Source organism: Pseudochaenichthys georgianus, chromosome 9, assembly GCF_902827115.2.
Source record: "Pseudochaenichthys georgianus chromosome 9, fPseGeo1.2, whole genome shotgun sequence".
NCBI lineage: Eukaryota > Metazoa > Chordata > Actinopteri > Perciformes > Channichthyidae > Pseudochaenichthys > Pseudochaenichthys georgianus.
This window is the reverse complement of record NC_047511.1, coordinates 1,584,159-1,602,445: the sequence shown is the minus strand read 5'-3', so window position 1 is coordinate 1,602,445 and position 18,287 is coordinate 1,584,159. Positions and strand designations below refer to the sequence as shown.

The window sequence follows — 18,287 nt, the reverse complement described above, 5'->3', positions numbered from 1 at the left end:
GGCGGAACGTCCACAAATATAACCCGTGTGGGCATTTATTAAACTCCATCCCAGGACACAGCCTCGATCTTGATGTTTTTGTGAGCACAGTCACCAGCCACAAGGATCTCACACACACTACCTGCCCCTAACAGACAGGGCAACAGAGCCTAAATACACACACACACTAATCAGCAATTAGACACAGGTGGGGGGAGGAGACAACACAGGGCACCAGGTGCACACAATCAACAGCAACAGACATGGGGAAAGGGCAACACTTTTCAACATGAAACCAGCAAACAGAGAGACAAACTAAAACACAGACAGATGCACACACTACCTACTACTACATTCACCACCAACAACTACACAACTCCTAACGGAGGCCGAGACCTATGGCCCCAAAGATCACCTCTGTTACACATGTACAGTGGGCCAAAACAGTATTTAGTCAGCCACCAAGTGTGCAAGTTCTCCCACTTAAAAAGATGGGAGGCCTGTAAAGTTCATCCTAGGTACACTTCAACTATGAGAGACAGAATGGGAAGAAAGGAAATCACATTGTCTGATTTTTAAAGAATTTATTTGCAAATGATGGTGGAAAATAAGTATTTGGTCAATAACAAAAGTTCATCTCAATCCTTTGTTATATACCCTTTGTTGGCAATGACAGAGGTCAAACGTCTTCTGTAAGTCTTCACATAGTGTTCACTGTTGCTGGTACTTTGGCCCATTCCTCCATGCAGATCTCCTCTAGAGCAGTGATGTTTTGGGGCTGTCGCTGGGCAACACGGACTTTCAACTCCCTCCAAAGATTTCCTATAGGGTTGCGATCTGGAGACTGGCTAGGCCACTCCAGGACCTTGACATGTGTGTGTCTGTGTGACCCTGCAGGCAGCGTGCTTCATGGTCACCGCCCTGCTGCACCTCTTCTTCATGGCCTCCTTCTCCTGGATGCTGGTGGAAGGTCTGCTGCTCTGGAGCAAAGTGGTGTCTGTAAACATCAGTGAAGACCGCAGGATGAAGCTCTACTACATCATTGGCTGGGGTAAATCTCTCTTCAGTGACTGGTCCAGATGGAGTTTGAATTGGGACCAATGGTTTCCCGTAGACATGGAATGCACACACGCATTATGTTGCATGGACGAATTCAATTTCAAAGCCAGCATCACAATTGAGTTGTGAATTGGTTCAATAAAACAGTGCTATATAATACAACTATAATATAATGAAATGACCAATTACTTTGTTAAAGTCCACAGTCTGGGTTAGTGTTTCATTTGGTCGTCAGGGTTACGAGGATCGAGTTTGTTTCCATATAGTCAAGTGATTCCAAGACCATAGAATACGTTGACCAGGGTGTTTATGATGATCCAATGCGTTGTATTACATCAATAGACACGTCTCCCCAAGTATGTTGGTTGTATCCCAAATTGAAAGGTTGTTATTATATTGTAACTATACGCCCCAGTAATGGAAGTTGTCAGTTCATTTCAGGTATTTCAGTTTCTCTGAGAAGATTGAAATTGTGCTGCAAATAAATAAACTGTGATGCAATGTTTCCCATGACTTTGATCATGTTGATCGAATCATCTCTGTGATGAGAGGAAACAACTGAAACACTTCAAAAACATGAACTGCAGTTTCCATCCAAATGCACATATCTTTGTATATACTGTATATCCAATAATACAGTATAATATATCACGGACATGACTTGTAACAAACTGTATATGTACCTCACATCACCAGATCCTTACTGCTAAAGCTTCTGTAAAGTCAGACCACATTTCCCAGAATTCTTATTTCTCTTTCTTCAATGTGCTCCTCTTTGGCTTCGCCGAGGGGGGTCTCTGGGAGTGGCTTTCTCTCTGGTAGCCTCAGTGTGGTATTATCAGTCTGTCATCTCCCTGAGGCTGGAGCAAGCATCTGATCCCATCCAATCATCATCTGGGGTTGAGCCCATGACATTTCTTGCAGTATTTCCAGAAGATTACAAATTGCACTATTCAAATCTAACTTGATAAAAACTCCCCAGAAGATGATTTCTATTTTGAAAACATTAAACGCATGCCCCCTCCTCACGACGGAACCTGGTACGATCTGATAACGGATGGGGTCCATGCCGGACGTGTCGATGACCTGTCCTCTATTCCCACGCTTAGGGCCTCGTAGCTCTTGGGTTGGGGGTGTAGTACACGTTGCTAATGGAGCTTCAACACTGGTTTGTCCAATGCATGGTTGACTTATATCACCATCGCTGCACTGGTGGTGCATGGAGTGAACCTTAACCCAGTGTAAACATGCTGCAGCTGTCACTGGTAATGTTCCACATCCATCTGTGATTGGTGATGTTGCTGAGAACAGTGTGTGAATAAATCCACTAACAATATGAAGGTGTTCCTCTCAGCGCTCCACGTTCTGCGTTAGACTAAATAGAGAAGAGAAGCTAACAGACTAAACAGTCTGCTCCATAAATATGTATTGAAACATGCTGATGCTTGTGTTGTCACAACTCTATCAGGGTTCTTTTTATTTTATTGAATTGTTTTCCAGGACTACCTGTTCTCATAGTTGGTGTCACACTGGCCGTATCAGTGGACGAGTACAAGGCAGAGGACCACTGCTGGCTCAACGTGAAGACTGACACCATCTGGGCCTTCGTGGGACCGGTTGTATTTGTCTTGGCGGTATGTAATCATTGTGTGTGTGTGCGTGTGTGTGTGTGTGTGCGTGCGTGCGTGCGTGCGTGCGTGTGTGTGTGTGTGTGTGTGTGTGGCTGCCTCACTGAACTCCAAACCTCCATGTCTTGGTTACTTTGTGAATCTGTATGGGTATTCAAATCAGATCCTCAAAACAAAGTTGATGTATGTTGCTCAAACAGGAAGTGTGTTCCAGAGAAAGGGAGCTTGGGAGTCCTGATCTAGTTTTGGGGACTCTGGGAGCTACTAACAGACCTGCGCTCTGCTCAGCCCACTCTCACTCAGAACTAGAGCTCTAGAGGGCTACAGAAAATACTCCGGCCCAATTCCAAACCACGCCCTACACCCTACCCCTCCGTGGCGGAGTGACACTTGCAGCTAAACGAGGCTCCCTCCTTTCAGATGGAGGGTGTATACAGCGGCAAGCTTTGGGACTGGAAGTGGGCCTCCATCTCTCAACATGAAGATGGAGCTTCTTTATCCGCGTTCTATATATGTTCTTTATATTCCATGTTCCGATCTCAGAAAGGTCAGGAGCAGTGAACACTGTGATTAGTGTGATTTCCTGCCTCCTGAGGAGGAGGGTCATGGTGCCCTCCTCCTCATGTGAGGTGGAGGCTAAGTGGATGTGCAGGCCTGCTCTGAGCTGGGCGCCATGTTGATGCTGCTTTCCTCTGCCTGCAGGTCAATGCAGTTGTGCTGTGTCGGGTTGTCATGGTGACCGTTTCCAGCGCACGTCGTCGTGCTAAGATGCTCAGTCCAAGCTCGGCATCAAAGATGCAGACCTTTGACCTCACCTGGTGAGATACAATGGATTCTCTACCTCTCTCTGCCACTCTCTCTCCTCCTGCTTTTTGTGCACTCTCAGTTTTTCTCTTGAGCGCCCACTCTCTCACACAAACACACACACACACACACACACACACAAACACACACACACACACACACACACACACACACACACACACACACACACACACACACACACACACACTAGCTGTTTCCATTTTGCTGGAGCCAGCCACAGTCAATAGAGACAGTGTGAGAGATTTGGAGACCAGGAGTCAGCTGTGGGAGTTCTGAGGGCTTATCAGCTTAACACCTGGTCCCAACACAACTGTGTGTGTGTGTGTGTGTGTGTGTGTGTGTGTGTGTGTGTGTGTGTGTGTGTGTGTGTGTGTGTGTGTGTGTGTGTGTGTGTGTGTGTGTGTGTGTGTGTGTGTGTGTGTGTGTGTGTGTGTGTGTGTGTGTGTGTGTGTGTGTGTGTGTGTGCCATATCGCATTCTGTTATTTAATAATTCTACGTTCATGTTATATCGTTGCCCTGCACAACATGAACAGTGTGTAAACATGTGTGAGCAAACAGTGGAGTTATTGTTGTAACTTAAACGTTACTGTCCTCCTTACTGAGGGAGGTTCGAAGGCTAAATGTACATCCTTCATCTTTGTTATAGAACCTTGAAAAAATATTTCTGATCAGTTCCATGTTTTGGTATTTCACCACATCTTACAGAAATATTGTGACTAATGCTTTCTAATCACAGTAAAGGATAAGGCCATGCCGTCCTTATTGTCAAACCCTCCTGTAAACATTCAAACCAACCATGTATGTTTTAATCTGCCTCTCTTTATTTTCCAACAACCCATCCGGCCTGGTTCTCAACCTTAAACAATACTTCCCTGTTAGTCAGAAGTCTTTCAAAATGTGTCATACTTAATCATCTCCTAATTAGAAAAGTCTCAGCAATTTCCTAGAACAGCTAGTTACCTCTTTCTTTTGTCAAACGTTGCTCCAAGGAGAGAAACAATTTAGTTTTGAGGCTTTATAATGTCCGTCTTTTCACTGAATTGTCGTCTTGGAAAAGGTACTCACAACAATTCCGCAACAACTTCATCTTCACCTGTTGCACTTGTCATTTCAACGTTAAAAACAATAAAACGGCATGAGTTGCTTCGTCGTATTCATAGATCCTCTGTCTCGAACCAGTTACCTAGCGGGCCTTCTAGAGTACCCTGGAACCGAGGGGAACTCCGAAAGAACACGCCCATTGGCTGCAAATCAATATATGATTGGTTGATCAAACTGTCAGTCCAAACGTACGCTCTCATTCAGTGGAACGGCCAGGGCATTCGATCAAGGATGTAGAAGACCTTGGTTGAAGGATAACAAGATCTGATTGGTTGCTTTCTTTTCTAACACAAAACCACTGATGGTCCGAGAAGGACAAACAAATCAACATAACACTGTCATATTACAGATCAACAACACAGTTACCATTCTCATTTATTCAGGTAAAATCCCATTGAGATCAATGATCTCTTTTTCAAGGGAGACCTGCAGCAGTAGGTTCCACAAGAAGACATCAAAACATAAACAACAGAACAACAAAAGGACATCATACAGCAAAATGTACAGGGATTACAATTTACATATCTAACCACATGTCCAGGTACCAACAGCATCTGAGTGAGTAGCATCCAACCGAGCTTTAAAAACATGTCGTGGTACGAGCTTGGTAATTTTCCATTCTTTTTGCAGACTGTTCCAAGTTAGTGGAGCTGCACATCTCAAAGCTTTCTTCCCTGAGACAGTCCTAGCACTTAAACCACAGCATGCGATCTCAGGCAATAAGTACTTTCAATTCGCAGAGAGATCAGGGAGCAGATATAAGATGGTAGTTTATCCAACATGGCTTTGTGAATGAAAATGTACCAGTGACTGAGCCTCCGTACAGTAAGTGATGGCAAAACCGCCTTGGCATACAGGGTACAGTGATGCGTAAGTGCTTTACAATTTGTCAAAAATCTCAGTGCGCTGTGATACGCAGCATCTAACTTGACCAGGTAATTGGCAGGTGCATTCATATAGATCAGATCCCCATAGTCCAGCACAGGTCAAAGGTCACAGAGCCTTTTCCTGGCCTCAAGCGAGAAACAGGACTTGTTCCTGTAGAAGAAACCCTAGCCTAACCCTCAGCTTTTTTAGCAGGTTATTTACATGAAATTTAAAAGTGAGACAATCATCAAGCCAGATACCCAGGTATTTGTAACGGGTAACCACTTCAAGTTTTATTCCTTGCGTAGTAACAATATCCAAAGCAGTCTCCGGTGTATTTTTAGCTTTAGAAAAGAGCATTACCTTGGTTTTCTCAACATTTAAAAGAAGCTTTAGTTCAGAGAGCTGAGTCTGAATAATGTTAAAAACTGCCTGTAATTTAACACCAGCCTCCTGAATGGAGGGACCTGCACAGTACATCACGGTATCGTCCGCATAAAGATGTAATGCTCCTTCGACATTTTCACCTAAACTATTAATATAGATAGAGAATAATAGCGGACCTAAAACTGAACCTTGTGGTACACCATTAGTGATGTTTAACCACTCAGAAGACAGCCCATCAAAGTGAACACATTGGGACCTTTCAGAGAGGTAGTTCACAAACCACCCCACTGCATGGCTGGACATGCCAATACTGAGTAGCCTCTGCTTTAAAATGTTATGATCAACGGTGTCAAACGCTTTGGAAAGGTCAATAAACAGAGCTGCACAACTCTGCTTATTATCTAAAATACTCGCCACATCATTCACCACTTTCATCGTGGCAGTGATGGTGCTGTGTTTCTTTCTGAAGCCTGACTGATGTTTAGACAGGATGTCATTTGTACATAAAAACACCTTTACCTGTTCACTCACTAAGCGTTCAAGAACCTTAGCCAGAACTGACAACTTAGAGATGGGTCTATAATTGTTTAATAAGGTGGCCTCCCCTCCTTTTAGCAAAGGCAGGACATACGCTGACTTTCATACTTTTGGGATTGTGTTCATGCTGAGAGAGAGGTTAAAAAGACTAGTGAGAGGTGGAGCAATACAATCTGCAGCTATCTTTAAAAATAAAGGTTCTACGTTGTCCGGGCCGGCCGGTTTCTTAGGATCTAACTTGGTTAAAGCTTCACGAACAACATCAACAGTAAATGGAGTAAAACTAAAAGGGTTTTCCAACACGCGTTGTTCAGAGTCACAGACTGTGGTGTTCACAGAAGCAGAGTTAGTGCCAGAATCAAACATAGAACCGCAGGACACAAAATGCTCATTAAAGCAATTTAGCATGGTGGCCCTGTCCGGTATAGAGCCAGATGCTGTGGTGAGGCACGGAGGCAGCTCATTACGGATCTCACCGGTGGATAACGATGTTATGGCTTTCCAGAATTTTCTAGGATTGTTCAGGTTCTTTGTGGTTACTGACAGATAGTACTTAGATTTATCACTTTTGACATGTGAAGTGAAGCTATTGCTTAGCTGCCTAAAACGCAGCCACTCTACCTCTGAGCCTGATCTCCTAGCCTTTGCCCAGGCCTTGTTTCTCTCATGAAGGAGACTAGACAGCTCAGCAGAAAACCAAGGATTGTCTCGTCCCTTCACTCTAAATGTACGCAGGGGTGCATGTCTATCAATGATCTCCATAAAACCAAGATAAAAATAAGACCATGCGGTTTCAACATCAGCACACAAATCAATTTTTCCACAATCAAAATCAAACAGATCATGCACAAAACCCTGCTCCACAAAATGGTTTTTGTCTCTCTTGATGATAATACGAGGTTTAACCTTTTGGACCTTAGTGTCCCTAATTGTGGCTACAACACAGTGATCGCTCAGATCATTTGCAAATACTCCCACAGCTGAGTATTTATAGGGAGCATTAGTTAAAATGAGATCAATTAGGGAGGATCTATTTGGGGACTTGCAGTTAACCAGTCCCAGTTAAAATCTCCAAGTAGCACTATTTCCTTGTAGTCTAGTTGTGATAAAAGATTTGCTAGTGAAGACAAGGAGTCCTTGCCAGCTGAGGGGGGTCTGTAACAGCCCACCACCATGACCTGTTGACCCTTTGCCACTTCTATATTTAAGGCTAAAAATTCAAATTGCTTACTGATCGATTTGGAAACTAATGTGGATATACTCAGGGTTGGGTTGTAACGGAATACATGTAACGGCGTTACATAGTCAGAATACAAAAATCAAGTAACTGTATTCAGCTCGCGTTACATTTGAAAAACGAGTATCTGATTACAGTTACTTTCGTAAACCTGAAGTGAATACATTTTGGAATACTTATTGGAATTATTGGTGGAAAGATTTCCTCTCAACATGTAATATTCATTAGTAGTAGGTACAGCCGATTCAAATCATCAGAGCCGCCGCAGATGGACCAAAAAAGCGTTTGAAAATAAATCGCGGGTCCGCTCGCTCAGTGAAACAATAACAACGAAACATGGAGGAACAAAAGTCTGCGTTTAAATTGTGTGTATATAGGTGTGTGTGGTTAAAACACATCAGCCTGCGGTCGCTCTTTAGTCTTTAGCCTTACTAATGATTATTTCTGAAGGTACACACAGTGGAGGCGGTGCGTGAAAGGCGCGGCGCGCTCGTCTTCTCAGAGGCGGAGTTAACCCTCCCGCTGCCTCCTGGCGCTGCAGAGATGTCATGAAGTGAAGGAGGTGTTCCTTCTATAAAACAGCTGTGGGCAGCAGATACTGTGAGTGTCACGGACATGAGAACATAGATCGAGGCAGACTGGTTTACTCTCCTGTTTTGCCGATCCGGTGCTTAAACTATAGCTCTACACCCCTGGCCGACATGTCCTTAACATGAAGTCCGAGTTCGACATTTTAATTCATGTCCTGCCAACACTGGCAGGACAGAAGGCGACACGCCCGTTCTAAGCCGTGTCCTCACTCCTCACATCCCAAGCTGCATCCCCAAAAAGAGTATTATGTTGTGACATCGTTTCAGATGTGATGTTTCAGTGTGCTCTTGATACGCCATTACAACAGTAAAAACACGTTCAGTTTCTCCTGTTCACCAAAACATACCCATCTGTGATGGAAAAAGAAAGTAATCCAAAAGCAATCTAAAAGTAATCTGATTACGTTACTTTTTTAAGACACGTAACTGTAACTGTATTCGGATTACTTTCAGAGCCATGTAATCAGTAATCAGTAACTGATTACATTTACAAAGTAACCCTCCCAACCCTGGATACACTGAACTTATTCTTAACATAAATGGCAACGCCACCACCTTTATTAGGCCGGTCGGTACGATACACATTAAAATCATTTAAGGCTCTTCGCGACGAGCAGGCCTCCGTAGATCGCAGATCGCTGGCAGCAACAGGGAGAGCCGCTCCGTCTCTCCGCGACGACTCCGGGGTAAAAACCTCTCCAGTGCAGCCGTACTCTACAGGTGGGAGCAGGCCTCCGTAGATCGCAGATCGCAGGCAGCAAACAAGTGGAGCCGCTCCCCTCTCGATGAGCAGGCCTCCGTAGATCGCAGATCGCAGGCAGCAGCAGGTGGAGCCGCTCCGTCTCTTCGCGACGTCTCCGGAGGAAAAACACCTCAGTACAGCCGTGACGCATTACTAATGACATTTGAGCAATATACTACCCGTTACAATTCTCAGTAAGAAACTAATTTTAACCCGAAATGAAATGGTGTTTTGTTTTTTAAGAAATCACTAACATCGCGAGACATTCCGACACCAGATAAAAATTGTGCCGGTAGATTAGTAAGCCTGGTGTTTACGTAATCAGTCAGGCTGATCTTGATGAGCCTGAAGGGTGTTCTTTTCCCCATAATGACCAAGTCGCTGCACATTATCCCGCTTATTACACGGCCAGATACTAAACAAACTAAGCAATCGACTCCCAATATTAATTGAAATGATTTTATTGACTTAAAATTATCGTATTTCTTCCACTAAGAAAAAAAACAATTCCGTTCCACGCATGGATGTATAATAAGAACTGGATACAGCGTAGGAGGTGGGGTCTCGTTCTTTCCTATGAGAGCTGCTCACTGGCGCAGGAAGACAAAATGGCCCAACTTTTGAGAGAGCGAAACGTCACAGATTACCCGTCATGCCTGGCTGTCAGAGCAGAAGAACCCGTTTGTGCGCTCACAGAGCACGCACCCCTTAAGCCCCGCCCCCCGAGCTCCCACTCTCGGCTCACTAGAATGAATGGGGAGAGAAAATAAATCTAGATTCGGCTTTTAGTGCATTTTACAACTTTAAGGACCGAATGATTCTAATAAGGGCTATCCAGAACCGCAGTGACGCGTCCTAAAACCCGGAAGTAAGTTAGCATTTTTACCACTCCCGGTTCCTTCGATAAAAAGCAATGCAATTTCTCCATAGGGTTTTGGAAAATAGCTCGAAATAAGGTCTGTGGTTGACACAAATTGAAGAGACGGATCACGTTTTGTTCTACGACATTACATACATCAGCAGTGACCCCGCTGGTGATTTCTGAAGAGTTGACGTGTCTGAAAAACGATGGTTGTTACCGAGTGGCTGAATAGGACTACAGAAGTTGTCCAGGCCGTTTTACGTCATCACACCGAACACGTAAACACTCTAAGTTTGTTTGCCCTGTTCTGCTTGAAAGCAAGTCCCTGCCTCCTGCAGACTGTTCAAACAAAGCTTCAACTTGTACCATTTAGAGTCTGTAGTTTTGAATATGGATCTTAAGTCGGCGTGACGTTGAAGCAGCGACCCTGCTGTAGTTCCTTTATAGCATAACGTTAGCATTTTGCTTCTGGCGACTAGATTTATGCTTCGAAAATGATAAAAGTAGGATAGACATGTGGATATTATCCGGCTGAACAAAACGTGATCCGTCTCTTAAATGTGTTTCAACCACAGACCTTATTTCCAGCTATTTTCCAAAATCCTATGGAGAAATTGCATTGGTTTTTGACGAAGGAACCGGAAAAAGTTTACTTCCGGGTTTTAAGACTGCGGTTCTCTATACAATAGTTCATACTGGGTTGTTTATTTAGTTAAAAAAAAAGTATCCACCGATTTACAGACGTCTCTTTCCCCATGCTAGTCAATGAGAAAAAGTTGTTTTGGGCCGGGTGACGTCATGGACTGATACGGAAATTGCAGTACGGCCGTTTGGACACAACGAATATTGGCACAGAGTCCGGCGCACTTCCTGGGGGCTTGGTTCCACGGCGCACCAACGGCTGGAACTGCGACAACAACAACTTTATGACAGCACTGTCCAACTCTGTTCACAGTTTCTGATCCACTAACAAGTCCTTAAACACTGCAGAGTCCATACCGTGTTCCTGTTAGTGTTCACTTCTTGTCTGTCTTCTTCTGTTCATTTATCTGTTTGTTTGTTTGTATCCTTTATTTAATCGGGTGAAGCCCCTTGAGATCAAAAGATCTCTTTTTCAAGGGTGACCTGCAGGACATTAGTTACACATGTAACATAAAAACAACAGAACAACAATAAGGATGACACACAACATAATGTACAGGGTACAGTTTACAAAACTCTATTCACAGTGACAGGTACCATGAGTATCGAACAGCATGTCACCCAGCCGAGTTTCAAAGTGATGCAGGGGAACCAAAGTACTCAGTTTTAAACAGGTTTGCAGACTGTTCCAAGTTAGTGGAGCTGCTCAACTAAAAGCGTTCTTCCCTAAGACAGTCACTTGGCACATCACTGTTTCCCACAGATCTGAAATATACTTGGGCGGGTGGTGGAAGCGGTGCCCGAAAAAAAAAAAAAAGAAAAAAAAAGTTTTAACAACATGTTTATTTATTGACTTTTCCATTCCTGTATAATCATTTTGCGCAAAGATGGCACTGTTTGTCAGAGCACTTCATCCTTCTGGGATTTCATGAAGAACAGCTCCAATGCCTGCGTGTATGGGAACACCTCTGGTGCTGGTCCATTAACTGCGAGTGTTTCCCACAGATCTGTTTCCCACATATCTGAAATAGGTAGTGGTGGTAGGGGGGGGGTCACGTGAGGTGGGGGGTCACGTGAGGTGACGTGCAACAACATTAACCTTTCTGTTGGTCGCTTGTTAGCAGACCCTTCACGCAATGGCAGAGCGAACAGGTACAGGCAGGGCCCATAGTGATAGCCCTATAGTTTACATCTACTACCCACACATGAACATATGGAAATGGATTACTATTTAAAAAAAAAAAATGTATTTATAAATGTATTTAGGAACCTATCCATGTGATTTTTAGTGGGGGTCGACCTCAAATCCTCTATGGGGGTCCAGGGGCATGCCCCCCCCCCCCCCCCCCGGTAAGATTTTATTTTTTATTTTGGAGTTAAATGCATCAATCTGGTGCATTTTGAGGGGAAAATATAGAGACTAGATCTATGGAAACAACGATATTAAACAGAACTGTATATATTTCAATTATCATAAAATCATGGCCATAACCAATAACATACCATTTCCAATATGAAAAAAACACTGAAACTTGTTTATTAATTTATTTTTGGTTCATTTATAGTTGTGAGTGTGTCTGTGCTCCTGAATCAGCCTCTCCTGTCTCCCTCCTCTCCCCCTGCTCCTCTTTGAGGCAGCAGCAAAGACTAGTTTTCTCTCAACAAGTTTTTAGAGTTGGAGAAAGTATCAGAGCACTGTAAAAGCTGAAAAGATGATTTACTTTTCTGATGTTATTTCTAGTAATTTAAACAAACCTCGTGTTCTTTTTAAAATAATCGATGCTATGTTAAACTCTCCTTTATCCACTTGTATTGATGCTTCAACTGAGATGTGTGAAAAATTCCTCTGCTACTTTATAGACAAGATCTCCACTATTAGAGCCAGTATCTCACCACCCTCTTTTGACCCCTCCATTGACCTCACATGCACTGCTGTCTTCCAGCAGTTTGAACCTGTGTCGTTGTCATCTCTCAGTGACATTGTTGCTAAATTAAAACCCTCATCTTGTCCCACAGACCCAGTCCCTGCTCGACTTTTTAAAGAGGTATGGAACACTATTGGACCTAATGTCCATAACATTATAAATAGCAGCCTAGAGTCCGGTTCTGTGCCAGATTATTTCAAACAAGCGGTTGTGGCACCCCTGATAAAGAAAACTAATCTGGACACTTCTGTCCTCTCTAATTACAGACCCATCTCGAAGCTTCCTTTTATTTTAAAGATATTGGAGAAAACCGTACTCTTACAGCTGCAGTCTTTTATACATGCACACAATATTTTCGATATTTTTCAATCCGGTTTTAAAGCGCTTCACAGTACTGAGTCTGCCCTTCTAAGAGTGTTCAATGACCTCCTGGTCACGACAGACTCTGGTGACTCTGCCATCCTTATGCTCTTAGACCTCACAGCTGCTTTTGATACGATTGACCACTCCATCCTTATCTCTCGTCTAGAGCACTGTGTGGGTATCAGGGGCGCTGCCTTAGAGTGGTTCAGGTCCTATCTGTCCAAGAGATCTTTCTCTGTTACGCTTGGTGACTTTACATCCTCTTCTGCCCCCTTATCCTGTGGAGTTCCCCAAGGTTCTATTTTGGGGCCTATTTTATTTTCCTTATACCTTCTCCCCCTTGGACTGATTTTTAGAAAACATGGCGTCTCCTACCACCTTTATGCGGACGACTCCCAATTATATCTACCCCTAAGAAAAAACACTAGCTCTCTGATGCCCCTGGTTGACTGTCTTAATGACATAAAGGCCTGGATGGCGCTAAACTTTTTAAATATAAATGAGAGCAAAACGGAGGTAATTGTGTTTGGACCAAATGGTGATGTCCCTTCCACTGACCTGGGTTCCCTGCAACAGTATGCAAAACCCATGGTCACTAATCTGGGTGTCAAAATCGACAGTGCTTTTAAATTAGATAAACAGATCAACTCTGTGGTTAAATCCAGTTTTTATCACTTGAGGCTCCTGTCCAAAATCAAACCAGTTTTATCCTTTTTAAACTTTGAGCGTGTAATTCATGCCTTTGTTTCAACTCGTTTAGATTATTGTAATGCACTTTATGCCAGCCTAAATAAGACTTCGCTAGCCCGCCTGCAGCTGGTACAAAACGCTGCGGCGCGGCTGCTCACAGGAACCCGCAAGTTTGACCACATCACACCAGTTCTGGCTTCGCTCCACTGGCTTCCTGTCCATTTTAGAGTCCATTTTAAGATTTTATTGTTTGTTTTTAAATCTCTTAATGGGCTGGCCCCAGAGTACATCTCCGACCTCTTACAGGTGTACACCCCCTCAAGGGCTTTGAGGTCGGCTGATCAGCTGCGGCTGATAGTCCCAAAAACAAAGAAAAAGACCAGGGGAGACCGAGCGTTCTCATCGGTAGCCCCCAGGCTCTGGAACGACCTGTCCCCTCATGTTAAATTGTCGCCCACTCTTGAAGCTTTTAAGTCCCGCCTAAAAACCCACCTATTTTTCCTCGCTTACCAGTCAGTCTGAGCTGAGCTATGTCATACCTATTTGTATGCTTTCACTGTCTGTCCATGGCATTTATGTGCCTTGTTTTTATTCTTATGTGTGCTTTTTTTATCTATTCGTGTAATATTATATTTTATTATAATGTTATGTTCATTGTGAAGCACTTTGGCAAACCCTCTGTTTTTAAACTGTGCTATACAAATAAAGTGGATTGGATTGGATTGGATTAAAAGTGTATCTTACCTTTTTTCACCTTAATATGTGTTTACATAACTGGTGACCACACCGTTTGAGACCCACTGAGAACTTAGACTAAGTTAACTATCTAAACACTCAGAGAGTCCTTTACCTCACCTGAGCTGAGCTTATCCCGAGCTTGAATGACACACAGAGACCAATCAAGGGCTTTGATTTATGATCTGTATGACAGTGGCCATGTCGGCAGGCCACATCATGTGGACAGCCAGTCACCCTGTGTGAGGCAGGCCACTTAACAGGCCAGAAGGAGGCGAGATCAGTGCAAGGGAGCGAGGGATCATTGTCCACAAGTTAATCGATCGCAGATGGTGTCGTGGTCACGGACGAATAAAAAAAAAAATTATAAAAAAAAAATTATTAAAAAATTATAAAAAAAAAAAAACCTAAATGGGTCGCGAAATATACTTGGGCGGCCGTTAATATACCTGGGCGGCCCGCCCAAGTATAGTCTATGTGTGGGAAACCCTGCACATTTAATAAAACAACATCATGAGATCTCAGGCAATACGTACTTTCAATTCGTCAAGAGATCAGAGAGCAGATATAAAAAGGTACCCAACATGGCTTTATAAATGAACATGTACCAATGACTGAGCCTCCGTACAGTTAGTGAAGGCAGACCTGCCTTCGCATACAGGGTACAGTGATGAGTAAGTGCTTTACAGTTAGTAAAAATCTCAGAGCACTCAGGTGGCATCTAACTTTTCCAGGCAATGGGCAGGTGCATTCATATAGACAGTGGCGTTTTTATATGTACAAAAGTGGTGGGGCACAAAAAACTTAGATGTCTATATATAAGCTTCTGCAGTGAGGTTCATGGCTGGTGAGACACTGGCTCTGACTCTTCAGGTTTACAAATATTATATTTTGACCTAAATCAAAATATAATATTATTTTCAAAAGCTTTTTTTGTCTGATGCTTCAATTAATTTTAAACAGACAGTTCAACAGAAGGATACCCAAAAAATGTAATTTTATCATTCAAATATTGAATTGTTCTCTCTTAGTAAGATCCCATTTTCAATACAATTGCAGTCTTACCTTGACTTGAAGATGAAGTCCATTTGCCTATCCTTCTGGACAAAAATCTCTATTACTTTTTTGTAAAAGTCCTCCTTATGTTCTTGTAGTTTCAAAAGTCTATCATAAATCTAATCTAATCAATAGATTTATGATTCGAAAATTATAAAAGTAGGGTAGACATGTGGATATTATCCGGCTGAACAAAACGTGCATTTATCTAACAGGTTTGTTTCCCACAGATCTTATTTGGAGCTATTTTCTAAAATCCTAAATCTAAATCTCATTGCTTTTTTGTCGAGGGAAGCCATGCGCAGTTTACTTCCGGGTTTTAGGATGCGTCACTGCAGCTCTGAATTATGTGAGATGACGTATGGTGGGGATGGCAGCTCGGTGCCCCTATGGTCATTATTTTTTTGCCACACACATTAAATAGGAAAATATTCTGAGCATGCGCAGTGTAGTTTTTACAGTCACCATTGACTTAGACAGTAAGAGGGAGGGGCATGATCGGGTTTTGTCCCACATGGCTCTAAACAGCTCAGGCACACACTGTAGACACTAATTAGAAGAACACAGACTAAAACAGCAATGTACAGACGAATCAGATGATTAAACATGATCTTAAAATATATTTTATTTGTAATACTTTCTGCTGACACTAGGTGTCCCACCTGCCCCTAATGACCAGTCGCCACTGCATATAGATCAAATCACCATAGTCCAGCACAGGTCGAAAGGTCATATAGCCTTTTCCTGGCCTCAAGCGAGAAACAGGACTTGTTTCTGAAAAAGAAACCTAGTCTAACCCTCAGCTTTTTAAGCAGATTAATGACCTGAAGTTTAAAAGTAAGACAATCATCAAGCCAGATACCTAGGTATTTATAACAGGTAACCACTTTGAGTACTTGTCCTTGCATAGTAACAATATCCAAAGCAGTGTCTGTAGTCTTTTTAGCTTTAAAAAAGAGCATTACCTTGGTTTTATCAACATTTAAAAGAAGCTTAAGCTCAGAGAGCTGAGTCTGTATAATGTTAAAAACAGCCTGTAATTTAACACCAGCATCTTTAATGGGGGGACCTTCACAGTACATTACGGTATCATCCGCATAAAAATGTAAAGTAGCTTCATCCACATTTTCACCTAAACTGTTGATATATATAGAGAATAAAAGTGGACCTAAAACAGAACCTTGAGGAACACCATTAGCAATGTTTAACCACTCAGAAGACAGCCCATCAAAATGAACACATTGGGACCTTTCAGAGAGGTAGTTCACAAACCACCCCACTGCTTGGCTGGATATGCCAATACTGAGTAGCCTCTGCTTTAAGATGCGATGATCGACGGTATCAAACGCTTTGGACAGGTCAATAAATAGAGCTGCACAACTCTGCTTATTATCTAAAATACTCGTAATGTCATTCACCACTTTCATTGTGGCAGTGATGGTGCTATGTTGACATAGATAGACATAGATAGATATCATTTTTACAAAACTCCTTTACTTGTTCACTCACTATAGGCTGCAAGGTGAACCTCGAAAAGTCCTTTAGAAAAGAAATCCCGCTCCACAGAAGTGGAACTACATAATCTTTAGGTCATAAAAAAGAACGAGTCATGCTTATCCACCAAAAAAAAGTTTGTCGCTAAAATTCCTGTCAATTCTTCTAGGCACGTAATTATTGGCTGAACTAGTCCCTTCAAAGCGTAATAATATCTTGGAAAAAAGTAGTGCCACGGTTCGTCACGTGATCGTGCTACACCAATTGGGTAGCTGCATATTGTCAACAGAAGTGAAAGATGGCCGCCTACATGGTTACGCTAAACCAGACCAAATGGATTCTAAACAGTGCTGTATGCTTGTTTTATGTCATGTTTTGTCATATGTCTTAATACATCACTAAGTCTGAGGTATCTGCGTTATATACGCGGTATTTGTGAGAGGTTTTACTATCTGGGAACAGAGTTGACCATCGAATCAACATTGGCTAGCAGCGTTTATCAGCCAACTCCAGCTACAACAACATTCCTGGACTACCATGTTCGCATCGCGAGGTTGGATTTTGATATTAACGAGGCGGCCGCGGCAGTTAGCAGCTAGCGGCTAGCTAGTAATTATGCTAAGTTACACATCAATCGTTATGTACTTTTATATTACGCTGTAACAGGATCTAGTGATATCCAAGCAACAGAGCTTCATTTAACATGACGCTTGTGTGGGTTGTACATGAAACCACTTGGTAATATATAAAAATATATGTATTTTGAGTTATGATCAATTGTGAGTTAAATCTTTATCTAAAAAGTAAAGCTGATGATGGATTGCTGTGGTGGAGTTAAAATAACAATAGCCTATTTCTTTTTGAAATGTGATGGAGTAAAAGGATAGTAACTGATTATTCATGTTAAGTACCCCACAAGTAACTAAAACATATAGTACTTGAAGGAAAGGTGTAAAATGTATCCATAAATACCAATATCACACACTACAACACAGACTATAACACCCCTTGTTGTTAAATACCAACCAAGTGCAATATTTTTTAATTACATTTTCGTAGAGCTTTGATTTTTCAGCTGAATAAATATTATAACTAGATGGTTTTGTTCATAGGCGGATTTTGCGGGGGGCAGGGGGGGCATTGCCCCCCCTAGTGGCTGAAATATGTTACAGCATTACTACATCTAAAACTCTTCTTATATCAATATTGTAATAGATATTAAAGCCTCTGCTGTCCCACCTGTTTCACTTGAAGATCTTCGAAAGACTATTAAAAATGACAGCTATCCAAATCTATACAAGACACTCCAGTTGGCACTGACTCTGCCTATCGGATCTGAGAGAAGTTTTTCTGCAATGAGGAGAATTCGGAACTGGCTGTGGTCAATGATGGGAGGAACAAGATGTTCCTCACTTGCGGTTCTTCACATTGAGGACGACATAACCGCACAGCTGTCAACTGAGGGGATAGTGGACATATATGCGGAACGTAAAAAAAGGCGTCTACTCCTAAGGTAGGACACTGGTTAATAATATTGTAGCGTGTACAAGTAACCAAGGGACATAGT

General features: G+C 42.6%; 1 protein-coding gene across 3 annotated transcripts in view; it reads left to right on the top strand.

Moving 5' to 3' along the window:
- The window catches only part of adgrd2 (adhesion G protein-coupled receptor D2), a 57,475-nt gene that overhangs the window by 16,515 nt on the left and 22,673 nt on the right, over positions 1-18,287 (top strand). For all 3 annotated transcript variants that reach the window (XM_034090284.2, XM_034090283.2, XM_034090285.2), the window contains 3 exons: positions 877-1,030; positions 2,539-2,672; positions 3,369-3,484. In XM_034090284.2, coding sequence (XP_033946175.1) covers positions 877-1,030; positions 2,539-2,672; positions 3,369-3,484 — 404 coding nt within the window. The remainder of the gene's footprint in view (positions 1-876; positions 1,031-2,538; positions 2,673-3,368; positions 3,485-18,287) is intronic.